General features: G+C 38.4%; 1 protein-coding gene across 1 annotated transcript in view; it reads right to left on the bottom strand.

Annotated features, from left to right (window-relative positions):
* Positions 1 to 18,341, bottom strand: part of HOOK1 (hook microtubule tethering protein 1) — a 57,979-nt gene that overhangs the window by 17,352 nt on the left and 22,286 nt on the right. Inside the window, exons 8-20 of the mRNA XM_019501208.1 lie at positions 15,627 to 15,710; positions 11,999 to 12,165; positions 11,324 to 11,464; positions 8,582 to 8,783; positions 7,721 to 7,831; positions 7,286 to 7,373; positions 7,142 to 7,202; positions 4,989 to 5,129; positions 3,698 to 3,785; positions 3,210 to 3,244; positions 2,045 to 2,127; positions 1,530 to 1,630; positions 1,099 to 1,200 (exon numbers count right to left, since the gene is read on the bottom strand). Of these exons, the coding sequence (XP_019356753.1) occupies positions 1,099 to 1,200; positions 1,530 to 1,630; positions 2,045 to 2,127; positions 3,210 to 3,244; positions 3,698 to 3,785; positions 4,989 to 5,129; positions 7,142 to 7,202; positions 7,286 to 7,373; positions 7,721 to 7,831; positions 8,582 to 8,783; positions 11,324 to 11,464; positions 11,999 to 12,165; positions 15,627 to 15,710 (1,404 nt within the window). The remainder of the gene's footprint in view (positions 1 to 1,098; positions 1,201 to 1,529; positions 1,631 to 2,044; positions 2,128 to 3,209; positions 3,245 to 3,697; positions 3,786 to 4,988; positions 5,130 to 7,141; positions 7,203 to 7,285; positions 7,374 to 7,720; positions 7,832 to 8,581; positions 8,784 to 11,323; positions 11,465 to 11,998; positions 12,166 to 15,626; positions 15,711 to 18,341) is intronic.

The following is an 18,341-nucleotide window of genomic DNA, read 5'->3' on the forward strand; positions in this document are numbered from 1 at the left end:
AGCATGTTCAGTATTATGTTAATTCTGTAGTAATCCATCTAATCCATTGCATATAGACAATATTAGTTACAGTCTGAATGCCTAACATGTTTATACTGATCAGGGATTAGACCCATTCACTGCAGCCATACACTAATGGAACTTACCAGAATCTGGTAGAGAAACTGGGGTAAAACTGGGGTAAAACTGTGCAGATATAGGTGTCATGTCCACTTATGAACCGGCTATTGCCAGCTCTTCTGCCACCTAGTGGCACAGCACTATAATAGACAGACACCCCAAGGGAGCTGATCCTGTCCTCTGACTTGGATCACAACTGCAATTTGCATCTGTTTTGCTCACCAATATAAGTGAATTTAATGTTAATGTGCCATATATCCAGGTCCCTACTTCAAACGAACAAACAAACAAACAAACTCTATTAACTACTACATTGCAAGATACAATTCATCAGTCATTATAATGGTCTGGACAGAGATTTGCAAGTCCATTCATAGCATCTGGGGAAATAAGCTGTTACCTACAAAAATGTATGCATTTAGTCTCTAAGGCCTTTAAGGTCTACAGACCTTTAAAAGAAACCTCACCCCTCCCAAAACCCCCCAAAACAGCACTTTACTTGAAACTCCACATGCTCCTGCACTGAGCCCAGTACATGCCCAGAAGAAGGATCGCATTTGTTGGACCTGGCTCGCCCGAAGCCTGTATAGATCAGGCACTTTAGTGGGGCTTTTTTGGCATTTTTATCTAATAGCTGATTGAAGGCCCTGCTGAAGCACCCGATTTATATAGATGCTGCAGAGGTGAAGTGAACTAATGCACTGCTTCTTCTGGTAAAGTGTGTTTTTGTTTTGGTTTTTTTAACATCTGTAAGCAGTGTGAGATGCCACCCTGCTCTGCTTTCTGTCTAACTACATCTCTCTAATGCAGTTTAATCTTCATCCCTTTGAAACAACATAAATCTGTATGAATTGCTTTTCAGAAGGTTTTCACTATATCATTAAAATGTTTAATTGGCACCCTATATAAATAGGCTTCCTACTCAGATTTATGAGGACACATAATAAAAGATATAACACAAAAAAGAGCAAATTTTACCTCAAAAGCTTCAATTCTTTTTTCTTTCTCTGTTAGCTGCTTTCTCAGTAACATAATTTCTGCTGATGCTGGATTTAATTTGGGGTCTAAGGTTTTTATGACCTGTGTAAATAAAGTGAATATATTATGTTTGATCTTCAACAGCTTCACATTTTATCCAGTTATATTAGGCAGGTAGGCAAAAATGTGCAGCAGTCAATCAAGATGAAGAACACAACACACATCAACAATGACGTATCCTGTTGTTGGTTAAAGTGTATTCTGTGCTAAATATAGTGGTCAAGTGACCAACCGGAATCAAGGAATTTGAACAAAAAATGCACAACCAGATGACTTCTTTTAATAAAGACTATCTGAGAAGTTTGTGAGCATCACTGATGTATGGGGAAGGGGAGGTGGGGAATGAATTTGCTGTGAACCATTCGACTTACATTTCTTGCTTTCTCCAGGTACATTTTATATCTTTCTTCCATTGCTTTCATATCTTCATCTTTTTTACGCAAAGCTGCCTCTAGTGCCTCAATCTTTTTAGCTATTTGGGGGAGGGGGGACAAAGCAAAACACACGCCACATTTTAAAAACACCAAAAATAACGACAGCAGATATTTTAACCCCATCAATATTCTGCTTACAATATAAAGCTGTAAGTGTTAGATTCCTGAAGATCAGTAGAACATACAATGTTCTAGTATAATTTAGAGAGGAGAAAAATAACTTTTCATCTACTTAATGTATGTTTGGGGTAAAATGATCATTATATAGCGATATCTAAGACTGGTGTCCCACTATGTTGGACACTATACTAATATCCAGTCAGACTGATGTTTATAAATTCTTTTTCAGGCTTAGAATTTTCATTAATTGATTATATCTGATGCAGCAGATGATTATGATGACAGAAGTACACTGAGGAGCAAATACTATGGGTCTGCATGAAGCTACTTACAGATCTGATTTCCATCTGGCCGGAGTGCTGCAACAACTGCCTCTTTTTTCTGCAACTCCTCATGGACTTCATTCAGTTTTTCCCTATGGATTCAGAGATTTGATCCAGAGGATAGATTCACAATGCTATCCCATGCATTCAAACACACATATACACGTGCACACATGCTAAAAACTGAAAACTTTGTTTGAAGTCTAAAGTAGGAGGATAACTTGATTTAAAAAAGGTGAAACTTTATATGGAGCTAGTGTCTCAAGACAAAACCAAAAAGTTAATGCATTTTTTTAAAAGCATTCTGAACTGAGACTTGGTAGTAGGCTGGAGAGGGGAGCAACAAAAGGCTCATCTAATTCCAGACTGACAGGAGACAATTTCTTTCAGACAGAAACAAGTGATGTTGAGAAATATTTTTTCAGCACATTGAAATGGATCTGGCAATGCCAAAAAGAGATTTATGATTATAAGAAACATTGTCTGAAGTCATAACGTTAGAACCAAAGCATAGAATTGCTTGTGCTGATGAGCTGTTTAACTTTGAATCTTTCTTCTTTAGTCTAGGGGCAGAAATTACACATAAACCAGTATAAGTGACCAGAAACCAGTTCAAATCTGGAACACAACAGAAGTTCAGCGTACATAAACCACTTTCAAAATGGCTGAAACCAGTTTATGATAAGCCTGGATGGATGTAGTTTCAGACAACTGATTTAGATTAAACTGATTTATTAAATTTCTGTCCCAGATCCCCTCCAGATTCAAGTTAACTTACAGTCCCTAGCATCCCATGATGGTTTGCACCTCCCCAGCAACCCGCCCTCCTAGAAGTGGGGGCAGGCTAACTTTGGCCCCAGCTGTCTACCCCAGCCAAGCAGGGAGGCGTGCTCTGGTGTGTCCCAGCTTCTCGCTTGGGCCACTGTAGGCACATGGCTGCATTTCCAGAATGAAAACTGAATGTCTGTTAACTTGCTTATCAGTTCAATCTATATAGCTTAGACTAACCTGCAAAGACTGAAACAATTCAGCTTCAGGTTTTTTGACTGTCTGTATTTAGCTCTAGAGGCAAGCCTGATCTTTAATAGTGTTTTAATTTTATTCACTGCATGGGTTAAAATATTAAATAACAAGTGACAGTTTCTTTTTTGTTATAAGTATCAGTTTTACTTACATCTGTGCTGCTAACGTCTGCTTCAGTTTGCTGGACTATAAAGAATTAAAATTCAGTTAAACAGCCTGGTCACATGAAAAATGCAATACTACAAATGCAGACAAATGGGAGTCCCACACTTACAAATATTTTTTTAAAATCTTTTCAAAATGTTTATATACACAGACTACATAATAAGAATATATAATAATTATACATAACATATGTATATATAAACGTGCGTGTATATATGTAAGATTTAAGATCAAATTCAAAAAACAGTTCAATAAAGTTCTACAGGTCTATCATACATTAGCTCAGACTACATCACCACTACCTAATAAAAAACGGTTGTCTTGATGTCACAAGAACTATCAGCACTGTCAAGACTGAAAGAGAAAAAAGGCATATTTTCTTTTACAGTTAAAAGGGTTTGACACTAGATTCAAGCATTTGGGCAAAACTGTTAAGAGGTTTCTAAGGCTCGAGGAGTCTGGGCTTTCACTTACTCCTTCAGTTTTGGATCCTTGCTCCTGCAAAGTCTTTTGGAAGTCTTCAATCTGCTGCTGCAGCTCACCGATACGCTCTTTGCTTAGCCTTTCCAGGGAACAAGAGGGGAGGGGGGGAAAAAAAGGTAATTTGTCTTCTAATAAAAAGGTAAATAACCCACATACCTACAAGCCTGTGTTATAATTCTGTAATGGATTTATATATATGGAGGGTGCATCTACACAAGATTTTTACTGCACAGTAGTCTAATTAGCTATTCAGTAAAGGTCTTGCATCTACACATGCACCTCTATTAGGCTGGAATAAACTAATTTACTCCTCAGCAGGACAGTACTTGAAAATAGTAAATACAAGTACTATCCTGCTGTGAAGTAAAAAACTCTGCAGCTGTGCGTGTGTAGACGCTGCCCCAGATGGCTGGAGTAGCAAGGATGCTTCAGTGCAGGGGCTGCCTGCCAGCTAGCTCTGCACTAAAGCTCCCTTGTGCCCCAGCCAGCCCCTGCACAGTACAATGAGCTGGGGGAGCAGCCCCAAGCTGACAGGCAGTCGACCCCCTGGGTCTGCTGCCAGCCCGGGCTGCTCCAGCTCAATGTGCTGTAACCACAGGCGCTTGTGGAGATGCACACCTGGGATCAATAAACTCTGGAGTGATAAGCTCTGGAGTTTATTCACATGTATTAATATGCACATATTAAAGAACCTTGAAAGTTTGAAACCAAGATATTCCTGGTGTAATCAGATCTAGTCACTGCTGCTGAAGACAAATGCTTAGAATATTTACTGGAAGTTTAACAGCTAAAGGTCTAACTTTTCATCTAAAGAAACAGTTTGGGGAAGTCTTTGCAAAAGTGCCCGTGGTGTTGGGACCAGAAAAAGTGCTGTTCCCTGGATCTTCAACATTTGTTTCTTATTTAGTATCACCCTTGAATAACAGGAGTTGCCCCATCTTCTGCCTGTTGAACAGAAGCGGACATGCTCCTTTGCCAGTCTCGAGTCTAAAACCTAGAACTTCTTGGAAATTAAACGTGCATGCATGAGTGTGTGCATGTGTTGGGGAAGGAGGGTGAAGTGAGGTCTATATTTGACACCACAGGTTACACTACTTTCTAGGCTTGCAGCTTCCCGACTTGCTCACCCACATTATAATGACTACATCAATAATTCCATTAGCCAAGAGGACAGGATAGGTACCTTCCTTCAACCAGAACAGGATCAGAAAAGTTAGTCACACCCATTCCCTCCTAAGGTCAGAGTCTCAAGTTTATTTGCTCTTGTTTAAACTCCATTCACCTTTTTTCTGTTTCTAGTTCATTCATCATCCGATGCTTTTGCTCTAGCTGCTCCTGGAGTTCTACAATACGTTCATTTTCTGATCCTTCTTGTTGTAAAACAAGCATCTTATTTTCATGTTGCAGTCGAATAAACATTTCTCTGAAGTTCAAAAACAAAAAGTCACCATTCTGTGAAGTATATTTTTATAGTTCTTTCCTCAAAATGTGATTTAAATGGAAGAGGTGGCATTTTGCTTAACTATGATATCAATGTTTTTCATTAAAACCAAGTACCATAATGTGCCGTTTCTGTTAGCAAACACATGGATTTCCCAGAAATGAAATAGGTAGTAAATAATAAGCAGCTATTCAAGGCATGACTTTACTCTCACTGTTTAGTGTACAGGCCTAGACCTTACGCACAGTCCAATATTCAAACCCTGTTTGAAGATGGAATTAATTCCATCTTGGTATTTTTATGGTGCTCATCACTATAACACCAAGTGCTTCACAGACCTTCTTTGATTTAACAAAATCTTCAAGGTAAGGTGATTCTTTTACCTCCATTTTAGACTTGGGGCTAAGGCACAGAGATGGCGTAGCTGAAAAAATACTCACTTTTGGACATTCAAATGGAGAAGCTTAAAACCACATTTTCTAGAGCACTCAGAAATATGGGCACTTTGTATGTTCAATGCACAGCTCCCACTGACTTCCATGGAACTGGTGTTCAACATGTGGGTTGCTCCACAACCAACTGACTTAGAGATGCCCACCCTTTCCTTTCTGTGGCATCAAGTCCCAAACTCTTTGCCAGCAATTCCTCTACCTCTAATCTACTCCTTTCTGTCTGCTGCTTGTAGATCAGACAGGTTCCTTCTCCACGTTGCTTGGAGTTCAGTGAGAGCAGAGACAGGATCTATGCTCTGTTTCAGTGCCGGGTCACACTACAGCACAACCTGAAGCAGCAGTTACAAGGAACTTACTTGGCCTCATGACCCTGGACCAGAGCATGCTCAGACATTCTGTGGAAATTGGACATGCAAAACTGCATCCTCATTAAGCACATAGTCTTTGGAGATTTTAGCTGCCAAAAGGCAAGTCTTTACCAAGTATGAATGGACAATGATTTTTCAGGAGCTGTCAGCAAGGACAACAAAAGGCATATCTTAGACACATTTTTAAGTCCATGTTCCAAATACTAAGGGAGTAGAGTATCTCATTGATTTGCTGATGTTAAAATGCATATATGATCTTTATTTTCCAGAAATGAATCCAGGGAAATATCCACATCACTTTGCATTTTGGCTAAAACTCTCAAGCCCTCCCCAAACAGCCTGTGGCACCCACCCAGCCTTTAAAACAGGGGCAAGCAAAATGCAGCCCACCAGACCATTCTATCTGGCCCACAGGGACCCTAAAAAATTGAGAAAATTAATATTTATCTGCCCCCGGCTGCCTGTCATGCAGCTCTCAATGGCTTGCCAAAACTCAGTAAGTGACCAACTCTCCACCCGAAATAATTGCCCACCCCTACTTTAAAACCTTAGATCACATGTTTAACTTCATCATACTTTAAATCAACTAAAATTGTTTTTTCTAATGGAAAGTGTTGGTCACCCTGAACAGGTGGTAGTACAAGCCCTCCCTATAATTCTACTAGACTTCAAGGTATTCTGTTCTTTTAATTTTACATTTACTATAGGATTATGAGGACACCACACCACTACTTTTCAGAATATATGTCCATTTCTTTTAGAGTAAAATCTTTAATAAAAAGACACACTAACTCTTGAAAGAAGGAACTATATAAAAAGGAGAAAGATATTTGATTTGGGTTCTCAGAATACTATTTTTGTGAAGTTTTATCCTATGTCCTCCCAGACTTTCCCTGTGGCATGTGACATTTTTTAATCACTCTGCTTCAGTTTCTTCACCAGCAAAATGAGCATTGTTTCTTATTTCTGAGGATTCACTTTCAAACATATTTTAAAGCATTTCATCATCAATATATGAAAAGTATAGTATTGTCATGATAAATTTGGACTCGCCCCAAAATTTAGAGCTTGAATCTGGAGAAGCAACAAATACAAAAACTGATATTTTACCCAACAAATTTTGAGGCAATAAGCATTTACAAGACAGGGATACAGTTCAAAATTATTTCCTTACCTATATTCCACTGGCAACATTTCAGCAGCAAGATTTTCATGACTTTTCATAGCAGATGCATCTGAAAGGGCATGACAAATTAGATTCCAGACAATGTAACATATTAAAAAACAAAAAACCCCATCTCTAGATTAAAATACATACTTGCTTGATTCAAGTGATCCTGCTGCATCTGTGAACATCGAAGCTCTTCGTTAGTCTCTTTGAGAGCATCGCGCTGTACAATCAGCCTCTAGGGGTAGGAGAAAGAAGACAGCTGAGATAGAAAAGATGTCAAACACAACTGTTTTATGCTAGGGCATTGTGTCAGTCATAAAACTTTTTTTTTGGACAAGAGTGTATTCTGTAGACCTCTGATGATGTCTGAAGTGAAATAACTTGGTATCTACCGAATTATAGCAGCCAGCATATCAAAGCAATCATATTTCATGCTAAATCTCATCCTTGCAGTACCAATACTGCTCAGAAATTATTTTCAGGATGACCAAAGCCTACAAAAAAAAAAAAATCAACAAAGGAGAAGGGGGAGGGGAGAAAGGTCCTAGTACATTTAAACAAACTCTCACTCATAAAACTTACGTCTTTTTCTTTGATTAAAGCCTCATGTTTTTCTTCTAGTCGCTTCATTTCAAAAGCTAGCTTATCAGCTCTTTTGGATTCTTCTGAAAGTTTGTTGTGAAGTTCCTGAACCTTACATAAAGGCACGTGAACATTAGAGTCAGTATATGTTTCCAGGTTTTTGTTAAAATATTTTTTTAGTGACATGGCATTTTCAGGTAGATTGGGAGTGGGGTGGGGAAGAGAAGGTAAAGAGAGACAATGTTAGAATAACTCCTGACTCTGAACATACAAGTTTCTTCAGCTGACAGAATCCAGGCAAGACTAGCTAGCTGTATAGAAAAAATGTTTCTCCTGCCAGATTCAAACACCATGTGCAGCTCATGTTGGCCAAAATCTATTTCTGTTTTTAAAGAAGGGTAGAGAGAAAATACATTGAACCAGTCTGGGGATTTTTTAGAAACAAATTGTTGAACACATCTAAAATGAAAAGACAACACTTTAAAAAAAATTCTATGCCCAAAAATTAATGAGAGGATGTCAAATGCAAAAGAACACAGCTGTTTAAAGAAAAAAAAATCCCTGTAGTCCAGAAAAAGACACTTTAAACTACTGGTAGAGGGTGCTTATGCTATGTGCCCAGAGCCAACGCTCAAAGAATAGACTCTGTCCAACTACCTGGACAGATGAGGAAAAGGGCAGATTGGGAATGAATGGCAGAGCCTGAGGATTTCCTCAGGAAAATATCACCAGCTATAAACCTTGAATCCTAAGAACTTGTAATTGAAGCACACTTACTTTCCTTATCTTTAACAATTTTCTATTTAAATAATCATATATTTTCATTAAAAATGCCATAGGGTAATTAGTATTCTGTTCTACCTGTTTTTTGTATGTTTCTAGTTGAGCACGCGCTGCATTTGCCTTCTTCAATTCGTCCTCCAGACTCACTATATTGTGCGTATAGATCATGTTGGCATCTTGCAGAGACTTCACTTGTTTGCGAAGATCATTCAGTTCCTCCAGTTTTTTGCGATATACTTCAACTGCTGCCTCAAGTTTACTTTCCTTATCTGCAAGAGTCCTAGAAGAAGAAATATGGATTATAGAAAAAGCTAAATGATTTTTTCAGACAGAAACAAATGAAAAATGATTAATTCTACCCTCATTCTCAAGTACTGCTCTAATTAGCTGGGGAGAGATAAAATAAAATGTTCCCATGCAAGTACTTGAGGGTAGAATTAGGTGTTTTACTTAAAGCCAAATGCATTATTTTGAGTTTTTAGCTGCATGTCAAATGCAACAAAGGAACATCCAACCAGGATGGGACCAGGTCTTCTGTGTCACTGCGACCAGTTGCTGCATTTGCAAGCAATCATTGCTGAAACATGTCCACTTTGAACTTAAACACTACCACTATGATACAGAGAACTAAAAAAAAACCCCACCCTAAATATGTCACAAATAAAAGCAAGGGAGATTAAGGAACTGCCAATGGCCCCAGGGATTCAAAACGGGACAGATGTACCACAAGTGCACTGTGCCCTTTGCTATGGACTGCATCTTATTCAAGCCAGTAAAATAATGCAACCTGCATCTAGCAGGCTCATTAGTACACATTATGCAAAGAATTACACATTTGTTGTAAAATATACAATGTGACCAACAAACAGAAAATGATAATCTAAGAGGCATACAGAAGAAAGTACTCTAGCCAAATAAAATTACCTATAAAGGTAAAGGAAAATTAAATCAGTCCCTTCACTTGGTATCTTAGCACATTAATAATTAGTAGAGAAATACTAAAACAATTAAGCGTATCATAATAAATGTTACATATTAAAGAATTGGAATCTCTTTTATTCCATATTATTTTCTGCATATGAATTAACTTTTATTCCACATTAATAAGTGAGCTATTATGGGCATAAAAGTGGTTAGACATGGTTACAGTTCTACAACCATGCTAGCATCCTATTTGCTTTGTGTATTTTCTTGGTATCCTGTTCAAATTTATATACAATCAAATGCTTGATCAGCTTTCATTAAGTTGTGTTTTATTACAATTTATCTTAAGTAACAAGCCTGAACACATCGTCTACCTGCAATACAGATATAAACACTCACGTTTCATTTTTACTAGGTTTGAGCCTCACGCATTTGGGCAATTTTATTTTTTCTGCATTATAAAAAGGCAAATCTTCTTCCTCTTTACCAGCAAGAGAACAATCACATCTATTAATCTTGCTTCCTGTGGAAGCTTTTGCATAAAAACTTCAGTGTTCTGAGCAGTGATTGGGCCAGCACACTTAGGCTGAAATCCTTATAAGTCTCAAGTACATTTAACCTGTTGCTTACCTCAAACTCAGGTGTCCCCTGAAAGGCAAACCTATTATACCTGAATTTCCCATTGTGGAAATGGGAAGCCTAGTGCACTCAAAATTTAATCCCATTGCACCCTGCAGGGGCATTTAAATCTCCCATCTGGGGAAAACAAAGGAGGCAATCTTATTCTGTATATTGGTCCTATTCTGCTGAATAGACATGCAAACACCTCTCATGCTACAGCAACCAAAACACTTGTATGTGTGTGCTCTATTGAGGAAGAAGAATCACTAAATTCAGTAAACAAAGATGGTGTTTATTTGGGATCTAATGTATAAGGATTATAGGAGTTTTGGAGTGGGAACTAAAATTACCAAAACAAGTTTTATGGGAGGACAGGTGAAGGCAAGGAAGCAGAACAGAGATGCACTTGAACTAAGCCACAAGGGCAGGGCCAGTTGCATATAGATGTATACAGTTTTAAGTTATAAGTAAATAGTTTAACGTTAATGTTAGTTCTAACAGTGTGTGTCTGTATTTGCTTGCTCTCTTACTCGCCTCCTTGACACTAATCTGGCCAGCTCAAATTCAACAGGAGTGGAGAGTGCTCTCAGCCCCACTTAGCCCATGGCATAATGATTAAAAATGTTATTCTAGGAAGTGCAAAATAAGGCATTCAACTTAGATCAAGAAGATGTGGGACCTAGAACCTGGAATTACCATTTACTGGGAAAATCCTTTAATCACTAGGATGCTAAGCAAAACGTGCTCTATCACCATATTTAATTTTGGTGTCAATGAGACACTGTTCCTGCTCATGCATTCAAGAATATGCACAACTAATTACAAATGTTCCCAGCTACAGCAGAATCAGAAAGATGTATAAGAAGAATTAGATCCTTTGGTGGCTGCCTTGGATTCCTTCTGGGTATTCTAGGGCAGACAAGTCAAGGCACATCGTGGACCACAGAAAGCTTTTTCAGTGACAATGGAGGCCCCCTTCAGGGACCCATATGAAACTTAAAGAACATGGATTAAAAAAATGGAATCTATGAAGTTTTGTGGGGCTTTAATGAGTAGCCATTTAGCAACCTAGGCACCCCTAAGGCTTAGCAGAACTGAGGTCCTACAGTTCATCTTCCAGTTTTATTAAGTGTGCTTTTCTTTATGCTTGGTTATGGTAAGAGCTAAAATCAAGTAATACTGCAAAGAAGTCTCCGTCTTTAAATACTGATACTTGATACTTGATACTGTCACTGAGACGCTCCAGTGTGAAGGACAATTATATCTATTACGTACCTAAGAACATCAATTTCATCTTTCAAGGCCCTAGATTCTTCTGCTAGGCATGTCAGTTCATCATTTCTATGTTGCAGCTCAATTAGTTGTTTCTCCAGATCTTCACAGTGTAAACGATAATCATCCTTTGCAGCTTCAAGCCTTTTAAAAGCATAAAAAATTTATAAATCACATTTTTATCTGTCACTCATGTCACTAATATGTTCCACCTTCTAAAAAAAACAAAACAAAAACAGCTTAAATCAAATACATAAAAAGAGACCATAAAATGTCACAGTAGGATACAAATGTATCATATCCATGTGAAACTATGACTAAAACTGGCAGCTTTTGTCTTAATTCCATATTTGAAGGAGTGCCCACTTCCTTTAACTGCCGTAAAAATATCATTTCAAAAGAGATACAGACACCTTTCCCCTGACTCCCTCATTTTATGAAAAAGTTCTTAAGTGGTCTCAGTATGATAACCAAGGTAGCAAAACCAAGCTGGGTCTTTAAAAATGTATTTTGATTGGGTAAAGGTATAGAGGAGCTTTAAGAAGAAACTTGGAAGCAGAAAATCCTGCAGATTTATAGAAAATGTCCATGACATTTGTCAGTGTTAAGTGTTTTATAACTTGGTTTTGGTCTCCAGGAAGATGAAATAGGGTTCAAATTATTTCATTTATTTCATACCTGTAGTTTTCTTCTTGCAGTTGTTCTAGCTGCAACTGTGCATGGACATACTTTTTTGTGAACATAGTGTTTGGATCATCAAAAGAATCATCCAGCTGCTCTAATTTGTGATTCATAACCTCATTTTCAGACATCAGGCTGTTTTTTTCATCTTGAAGGGCAGCCACCTAGTGTGCATAAGATGATATATAACATTATAGTCCCATCCAGTTGCAGAATAGAACTCAAAAAATGGAGTGTAAGATATCACCAAATAATTCATTTGGCACATAAAAGCTGAGCATTTTGAAAATTCAGAAAGTTATTTAAATAAGATATACTAAGATGACAGATGTTTCAGTGCACGAAAATGATGAAGTACTAAAAGAAAATGCATTTTATATTACTTTTATAATAAAAAACATCTTAAAGGCATGCAGTGTTGTAATAAATAGGGGAAGCAATTTCCAGTTTTATTGAGATTGAAATGAAATAAACATGTTAAAACTACTTTGGTAAAACAATACCCATAGAACCTGTACAGAAATAATAATAGTAGCATGAGGAGTACTCCCCACTTGACCTTTAAATTGATAATACAAAGTAGCATGGCACTAGGTACCACATTAAAACTGCCGTGTGCTCAGCAGTGAATGGTTGTGCAAAAAAAGCAGGTCCAGGAGCCATAAATTAATAAGCGCACACGCAAAAAAAACCTCAGCAGCTTCAGAAAGGCATGCATTTTTGCAATGACTGAACAAAATCTTAATTTGGAGAGTGTTCGCAGCTAAGCAAATGAGACCACAATATTATATTAAAACAGTAAGTCTATTAATAGCCATAAAATGGGGGGGGGGGAATATTAAAAGTACAGAACCTTATAGATTTTGTGTTAATTTTAAAATCCTGTCAGAGCATATAGGATGTGTTAGTTAACTGGCATTAAACAGACAGAATGCATTCTTTGGGTTACATTTTCCTGAATCATAAAAGAAACCTACCTTTTTTATATTCTTGGAAAATATCAAGGAAGATTGAGACCTTACAAGTGAATTTATTAAAAAATTAGTTTAAATGAGAACTGTCAGTCATTACTATGACTTTCAATACATATACAGCATTTCAGGTGTCAATACCGATAGCAAATTGGCATAGTACAATAAATGGTGCTACAATAACAGCTTGTTATTTATCTGTGATCGCACTGTAGGTTACATAATTTTAATCAAACAGAAATAAAAGAAACAAGTTGTGCTCTCCCTGCTCTTCAGTGAATAGTGACCTTCAAGGTGCATTTCCTTTTACATCTGGGAAGCCAACTTACCTTATGTGCATTTGTAGAACCTAGAGCACATCTGTTTCTTAGCTAATAAAGTAATTCCTTTACAGGATCCAGAAAGGTGTCAATTAAGGAAGGACATTAATATTTTTATTTTAAAAGTATGCTCTTTTGTAAACTGTATGTCCTAGGCCTCAAAGAACGTCACATAACTAAAGCTTTCCCCTATCTTCATTTCACGTCCCTGAAGAATCATATTGACTACATTCTGCTTCATTTTGACTTTGCATACGGTATGACAACCATGGAACAACATAGGACCGTGAAGTCACAGGCATATAAAGTACTATTTTAAAACATATTTTAATGAATTTTAGTCCCCACTTGTACATTTACACTTAACAATAGACCTTTAAGGATTACTGGGCCATTCTCTCCATCTGTTATGACCAATCAGTTATGTGAATTACCATCACTATCCCCTCTAAAAAAGTCTACAGTACCTCTGTGAAAGCTTTAGATTTCTCAGAATGGGACACGCTAGACATTGAAGTAGAATCGTAAAGGGCTGTTTGGGATCACAGAAGAAATTCTCACTATAAAGGTACATGCTGAAAATTTTTTGCCTTACTCCCTGGTGAACACAAAAAGATACAGAGTAGGTGCAGTTACAAGAAAACATTTACTAGAGCATTTCTGAAGAAGTGAGTGGATCAGATTTTGAACACTGGACATTTTTAAGGTGAAGGCACTTTCAAGTTTCAGTGGCAGCCTCTCAGATGAAACACAGTTGCAAATGAATCTTAAAACTAGAAAAAGAATGGGAACACTATCTGGTAGAGCAGAGGCATTAGTCAACTCAGCCTGACTTTACTGATGTGCGATCTGAAGTTAGGCACACTAGATAAAAAAACTAAGATAAGGGATGGAGCAAGAACAGTATTTTTTACCCTCTGGGAAGAAAAATGACACAGAACAACTATACTGTTGTCACCGATAACCAGTTAATAGTTCTAGTAATACTTGTGTCCTAACTGAAGTTGTGCTATACCTCGATGTACTCTGCAAAAACACTCCACTTTACATGTGGAGTTCCATCATGGTCATTTCTATATCTCCATTTTTACTGAGACAAATTATCACTGCCTCATGTAAGAATGAGGAATCAATGAGATTCTAATAAATTTCCTAGGCATCTGTCACCTGCAGTTAGTGATAAGGGGAAGGATATTAGAGAGATATTTTGTTCTCCCTGTGAGAGTACATTTCAGAATAAAAAAAGGAATTGGCTCTCAGTGAACTAAAAGCATGCACACTTAAAAAGAGTGAACATTTAACTCCTATACAAAAGGCTAACACAAAGTTCTAACTTTAGATGGGCAAATTGAAGAAAGGTTTCTTTTCATGTGTAGCTCCTCGCAATACATTATATATGTAGAAAGTAAAGATACTATACTTGTGGCTGTGGAATGAGATACAGGGAGCCAGATGGGATATAGTGTAATTTTTATTTATCCCTTTAAAAAAAATAAAGTAACATTTTTAAAAATTATTGATCACAGGAAATTAGAACTTAAAAAGATAAAAAAAACGTAAACTTTTCTCTTGAATAAAAAAGGGCCTGGTAATGTTTGGATGGTTGAAAAAAATGTCAGCAAGGACCCATTCATTTGAAATTGTTTCTAACTAGTTTAGTTAACATATGCAAACTTCCAGACTGGAGCAAACAGGGAAAAAATATTTGATTTCACATACACTTTCCTCCAAGTTCTTTTTACTGAAAATGCCCTTCAATTTTTCCCTTTAGTAAATGCAATCAGTTACACAATATTTTAAAAAAATCTTTTAATATATTTTCTAAAGAGGTAAATCTACTAATGCCTGAGAGATGGACACACCCCTCCGCCCCCCCGTGAAGATTTCTATTATGCAAACTATAGTGTTGCAATAATAGCTTGCTACTAGCTGAAAGTTATCAAGCTATTATACCAAGAAACATTTCATAGCATAGATTAACAGTTTACTTTCAGCAATTATATAGAAGCTGAAAATTTATTTAAAGTACTATCTTCTAATATAATTGATGCTGCATTTCACATTGATGCTGCATTCCAAAATAAAGTTCTGGCTTCTGCACAAAATGCCCAAGACACATATGCAAGAAAAGTACTATCTTCTAATATAATTGATGCTGCATTTCACATTGATGCTGCATTCCAAAATAAAGTTCTGGCTTCTGCACAAAATGCCCAAGACACATATGCAAGAAATCTGATTTCTAAAGACATGGTGAATTTTGCCATTGTCTAACAGTCCCTATTAATGGAATGTTCATCCCTTCTTTTAGGAAAGTAGTTGCCTGCTTCTTACCTGAAGGTCTAGTTCTTGGCATCTTTGCCTTAATTCCTCTTTTTCTGCAAGTGCTTCCTGCAGGTCTTCCAGTGCCCTTTTAAGCTTAAATAGACACGAATTAACACAGGTTAGTTTCTTTGTGCTTTACATCCCTGTCTGCTAAATGAGGGCTACCTTAGTCTAAATTCCAGCAACATATCTAAGGTCTAAATCCACGCAAGGACTTTGGTGGAATGTACGTCCGTAAGTTCAAGACTGCAAACTTCAGAACCCTTGCCTAATCCTTTAGGCACACAAAGTCTGCTGGCACCTACGTTTTCATCAGTCATGTTCCCTAGATAACTCAAGTTGTGCTTCTGTGCATGCCTAGGACTAAGCCTACTGAGACAGGGTTGAGGAACCTGGCAGGAAAGCCCAATGAGGATCCACAAACTAGGTGTTCTTCCACTTACCTTTTCCCATTCCCACCCACCACCCCAAAGAGACTGGATTATGTAGGTAAGGTCAGAACTTACCTGAAGGAGTACGAACCATACACCACACTGATAACAGGCATTTTAACTCAAACAAACAAACCAAAGTGGTGGAGGTGTTGAACAAGGAACAAACAGTTCTTAGAGCAGAGAACAGAGCTCTTGACCCCTCTTCCAACTGAAGCCCCTACAGACCAGGTGACAGTCATGCTCTCTTTGTGGCTCATTAACGTGTATGCTCCCAGAACCTCCATTTTTGAAAAGGGTGACTTAGGTATCCAACTCCAATACAGTTTTTGACCTAGATACCTCCCAGAAGGCCAGAGTTCAAAGCCAAATTCTACCAGTATTAGGGATTAAAGGCGCATCCCTCTCTTTAGCATTTGCCACTGGATAATGACGGCAGCTCTACAATCAGCCTCCTGGCCATTACAAACCATTACAAATCTGATTCCAAGGCACCTGAGGCCATTCCTATGTGCACTGCTCTGAGGGACAGAACTGGAAGCAGAGTAGCTGCTGCTGTAGGTGGGATGATTAACTTGGAGAGGGGATAATTAGCACTGTCACTCAGGTGTGCAATTTAGCCTTCCCTCAGTGCCCTATAGCAGTGGCTATACTCTTTCCAATTCAGAAGGCAAAATACCTGGACCACTGCTGTATCCTTGAGGGCACCTCTCTCAGGGATACAGAGTTTGCCACGTAAAAGTGCCTTCAGTCTTCCCTTGGTTTGCCTAGATGCACAACTCAGGGCTGTGAACTCCACTCCAAGAGCTAGCTGCCCAATGGTTAGGTGTTGCTATGCTCAATGTTTGTTGTAATACTTAAGCCCTTCATGGATTTAGCCAGAAGCAACTTGCCCTAGGCCATCAAGAGTCTGAGAGAGAACAGGAAACTAAAACATGGTTGCCAAAGTGCAAGTATATTTCCCTGGCCACCAGACAATCATCCTGAAATATAGAAGACAAATACTGTATGGGTCATACCATTAACTTCCTTTAAGGAGTAAGTACTTTCAATAAAGGTAAGTTCACTGCAAGCGCAAAGCCCTAGTTTGTTTAGGCTCTCACAGAACTCAAATATTTTCAGGAAAACTTCACACATATCTGAACTTTTGAAACTTGATGGAATTTGACAGCTGCCATGCACTTGCACTTTGCAGGAGTACATGACCAGCAATCTATACACAGGTCTGAGATAACACAAAATAAGGCTCTTGGCATCTTTTTAAAAAGCTAAGTGTGTGTGTGTATTGTTTTACTCAGTTATTCAATGACCTTTCACACAACAGACCACAGTCTGTTAAGATAAGTTAAATGTATAACTTCCCATCAGTATGCTGTTCTGTCTTTTATGAAATAAGAACATGGGCATTAATTCTGGTCAACTGCTCTGGAGGTAGCAACAACTGGCTGCCTGAAGCAAGAGGCAAGCTCATAGTTTGGAGAAAGTACTGAAATTTCCATCATTGGAGATGAGGGGATACATATCTATCATCTTGAGGCACAATATGCCAACACCTTAATCCTGAAGCTCTGAATAAGGGCCTTGTCACATACTCAGCACATGTTAACTATACTTAAAATGCTAAGGTTCAAACATTCAAGCAGTAAAATACACACCAAAGTGCCACCACAGCATAGCAAATTAGGACTTTTCTGCCCAGGAGTATCGCTAGATTGTATTACTTACCTAACATATGCTGAACTAATATTCAGCTGCTCCAGGGAGTCAATATGATCAAGAGACTTCAGTGCAGTGCTGTGGCTGGGACTAACAAGCAACTGTTTGTTGGTCCCAGACCCGGCACTGCACCAGAGCTAGTTCAAGACTCCCATGCAGCAGGATGCCTGGGACAGACAAACAGCTGTCAGTCCCAGCCTTCCCACCCCACTGGAGCCTCGAACCAGCACTGCAATTCACTGGAGTCTTCAATGACTCCAGCACGTAGGACATGCTTTATTTAGATTGCAGTAAACATTACTGTGCGACTGCTCAGAAACTCTTACTCGCAGTAATGCTTACTGCCTGGACCTACTACTTACTGCCTGGGTCCCCCTAGCCCCAGGCTGTACAGCAAGGAAATGAAAAGTCCCTGCAGTGGCGGTAGCTTTTTGCTTCCCTGCCCCCCTTGCAGCCCAGTGAGTTGGGCAGGGATTGGCTCAGCCTCGCCCTTTCCATAGTTTCCGCCTCCTAGAGGTTGGGAATATACATCCCCCCACTCCTGCTTGAAACTCGCTCCTCCAGGTGGAGTCTGTGG

The sequence above is a fragment of the Gavialis gangeticus genome, unplaced genomic scaffold (assembly GCF_001723915.1).
Source record: "Gavialis gangeticus isolate Ggan-Ray unplaced genomic scaffold, GavGan_comp1, whole genome shotgun sequence".
Taxonomy (NCBI): domain Eukaryota; kingdom Metazoa; phylum Chordata; order Crocodylia; family Gavialidae; genus Gavialis; species Gavialis gangeticus.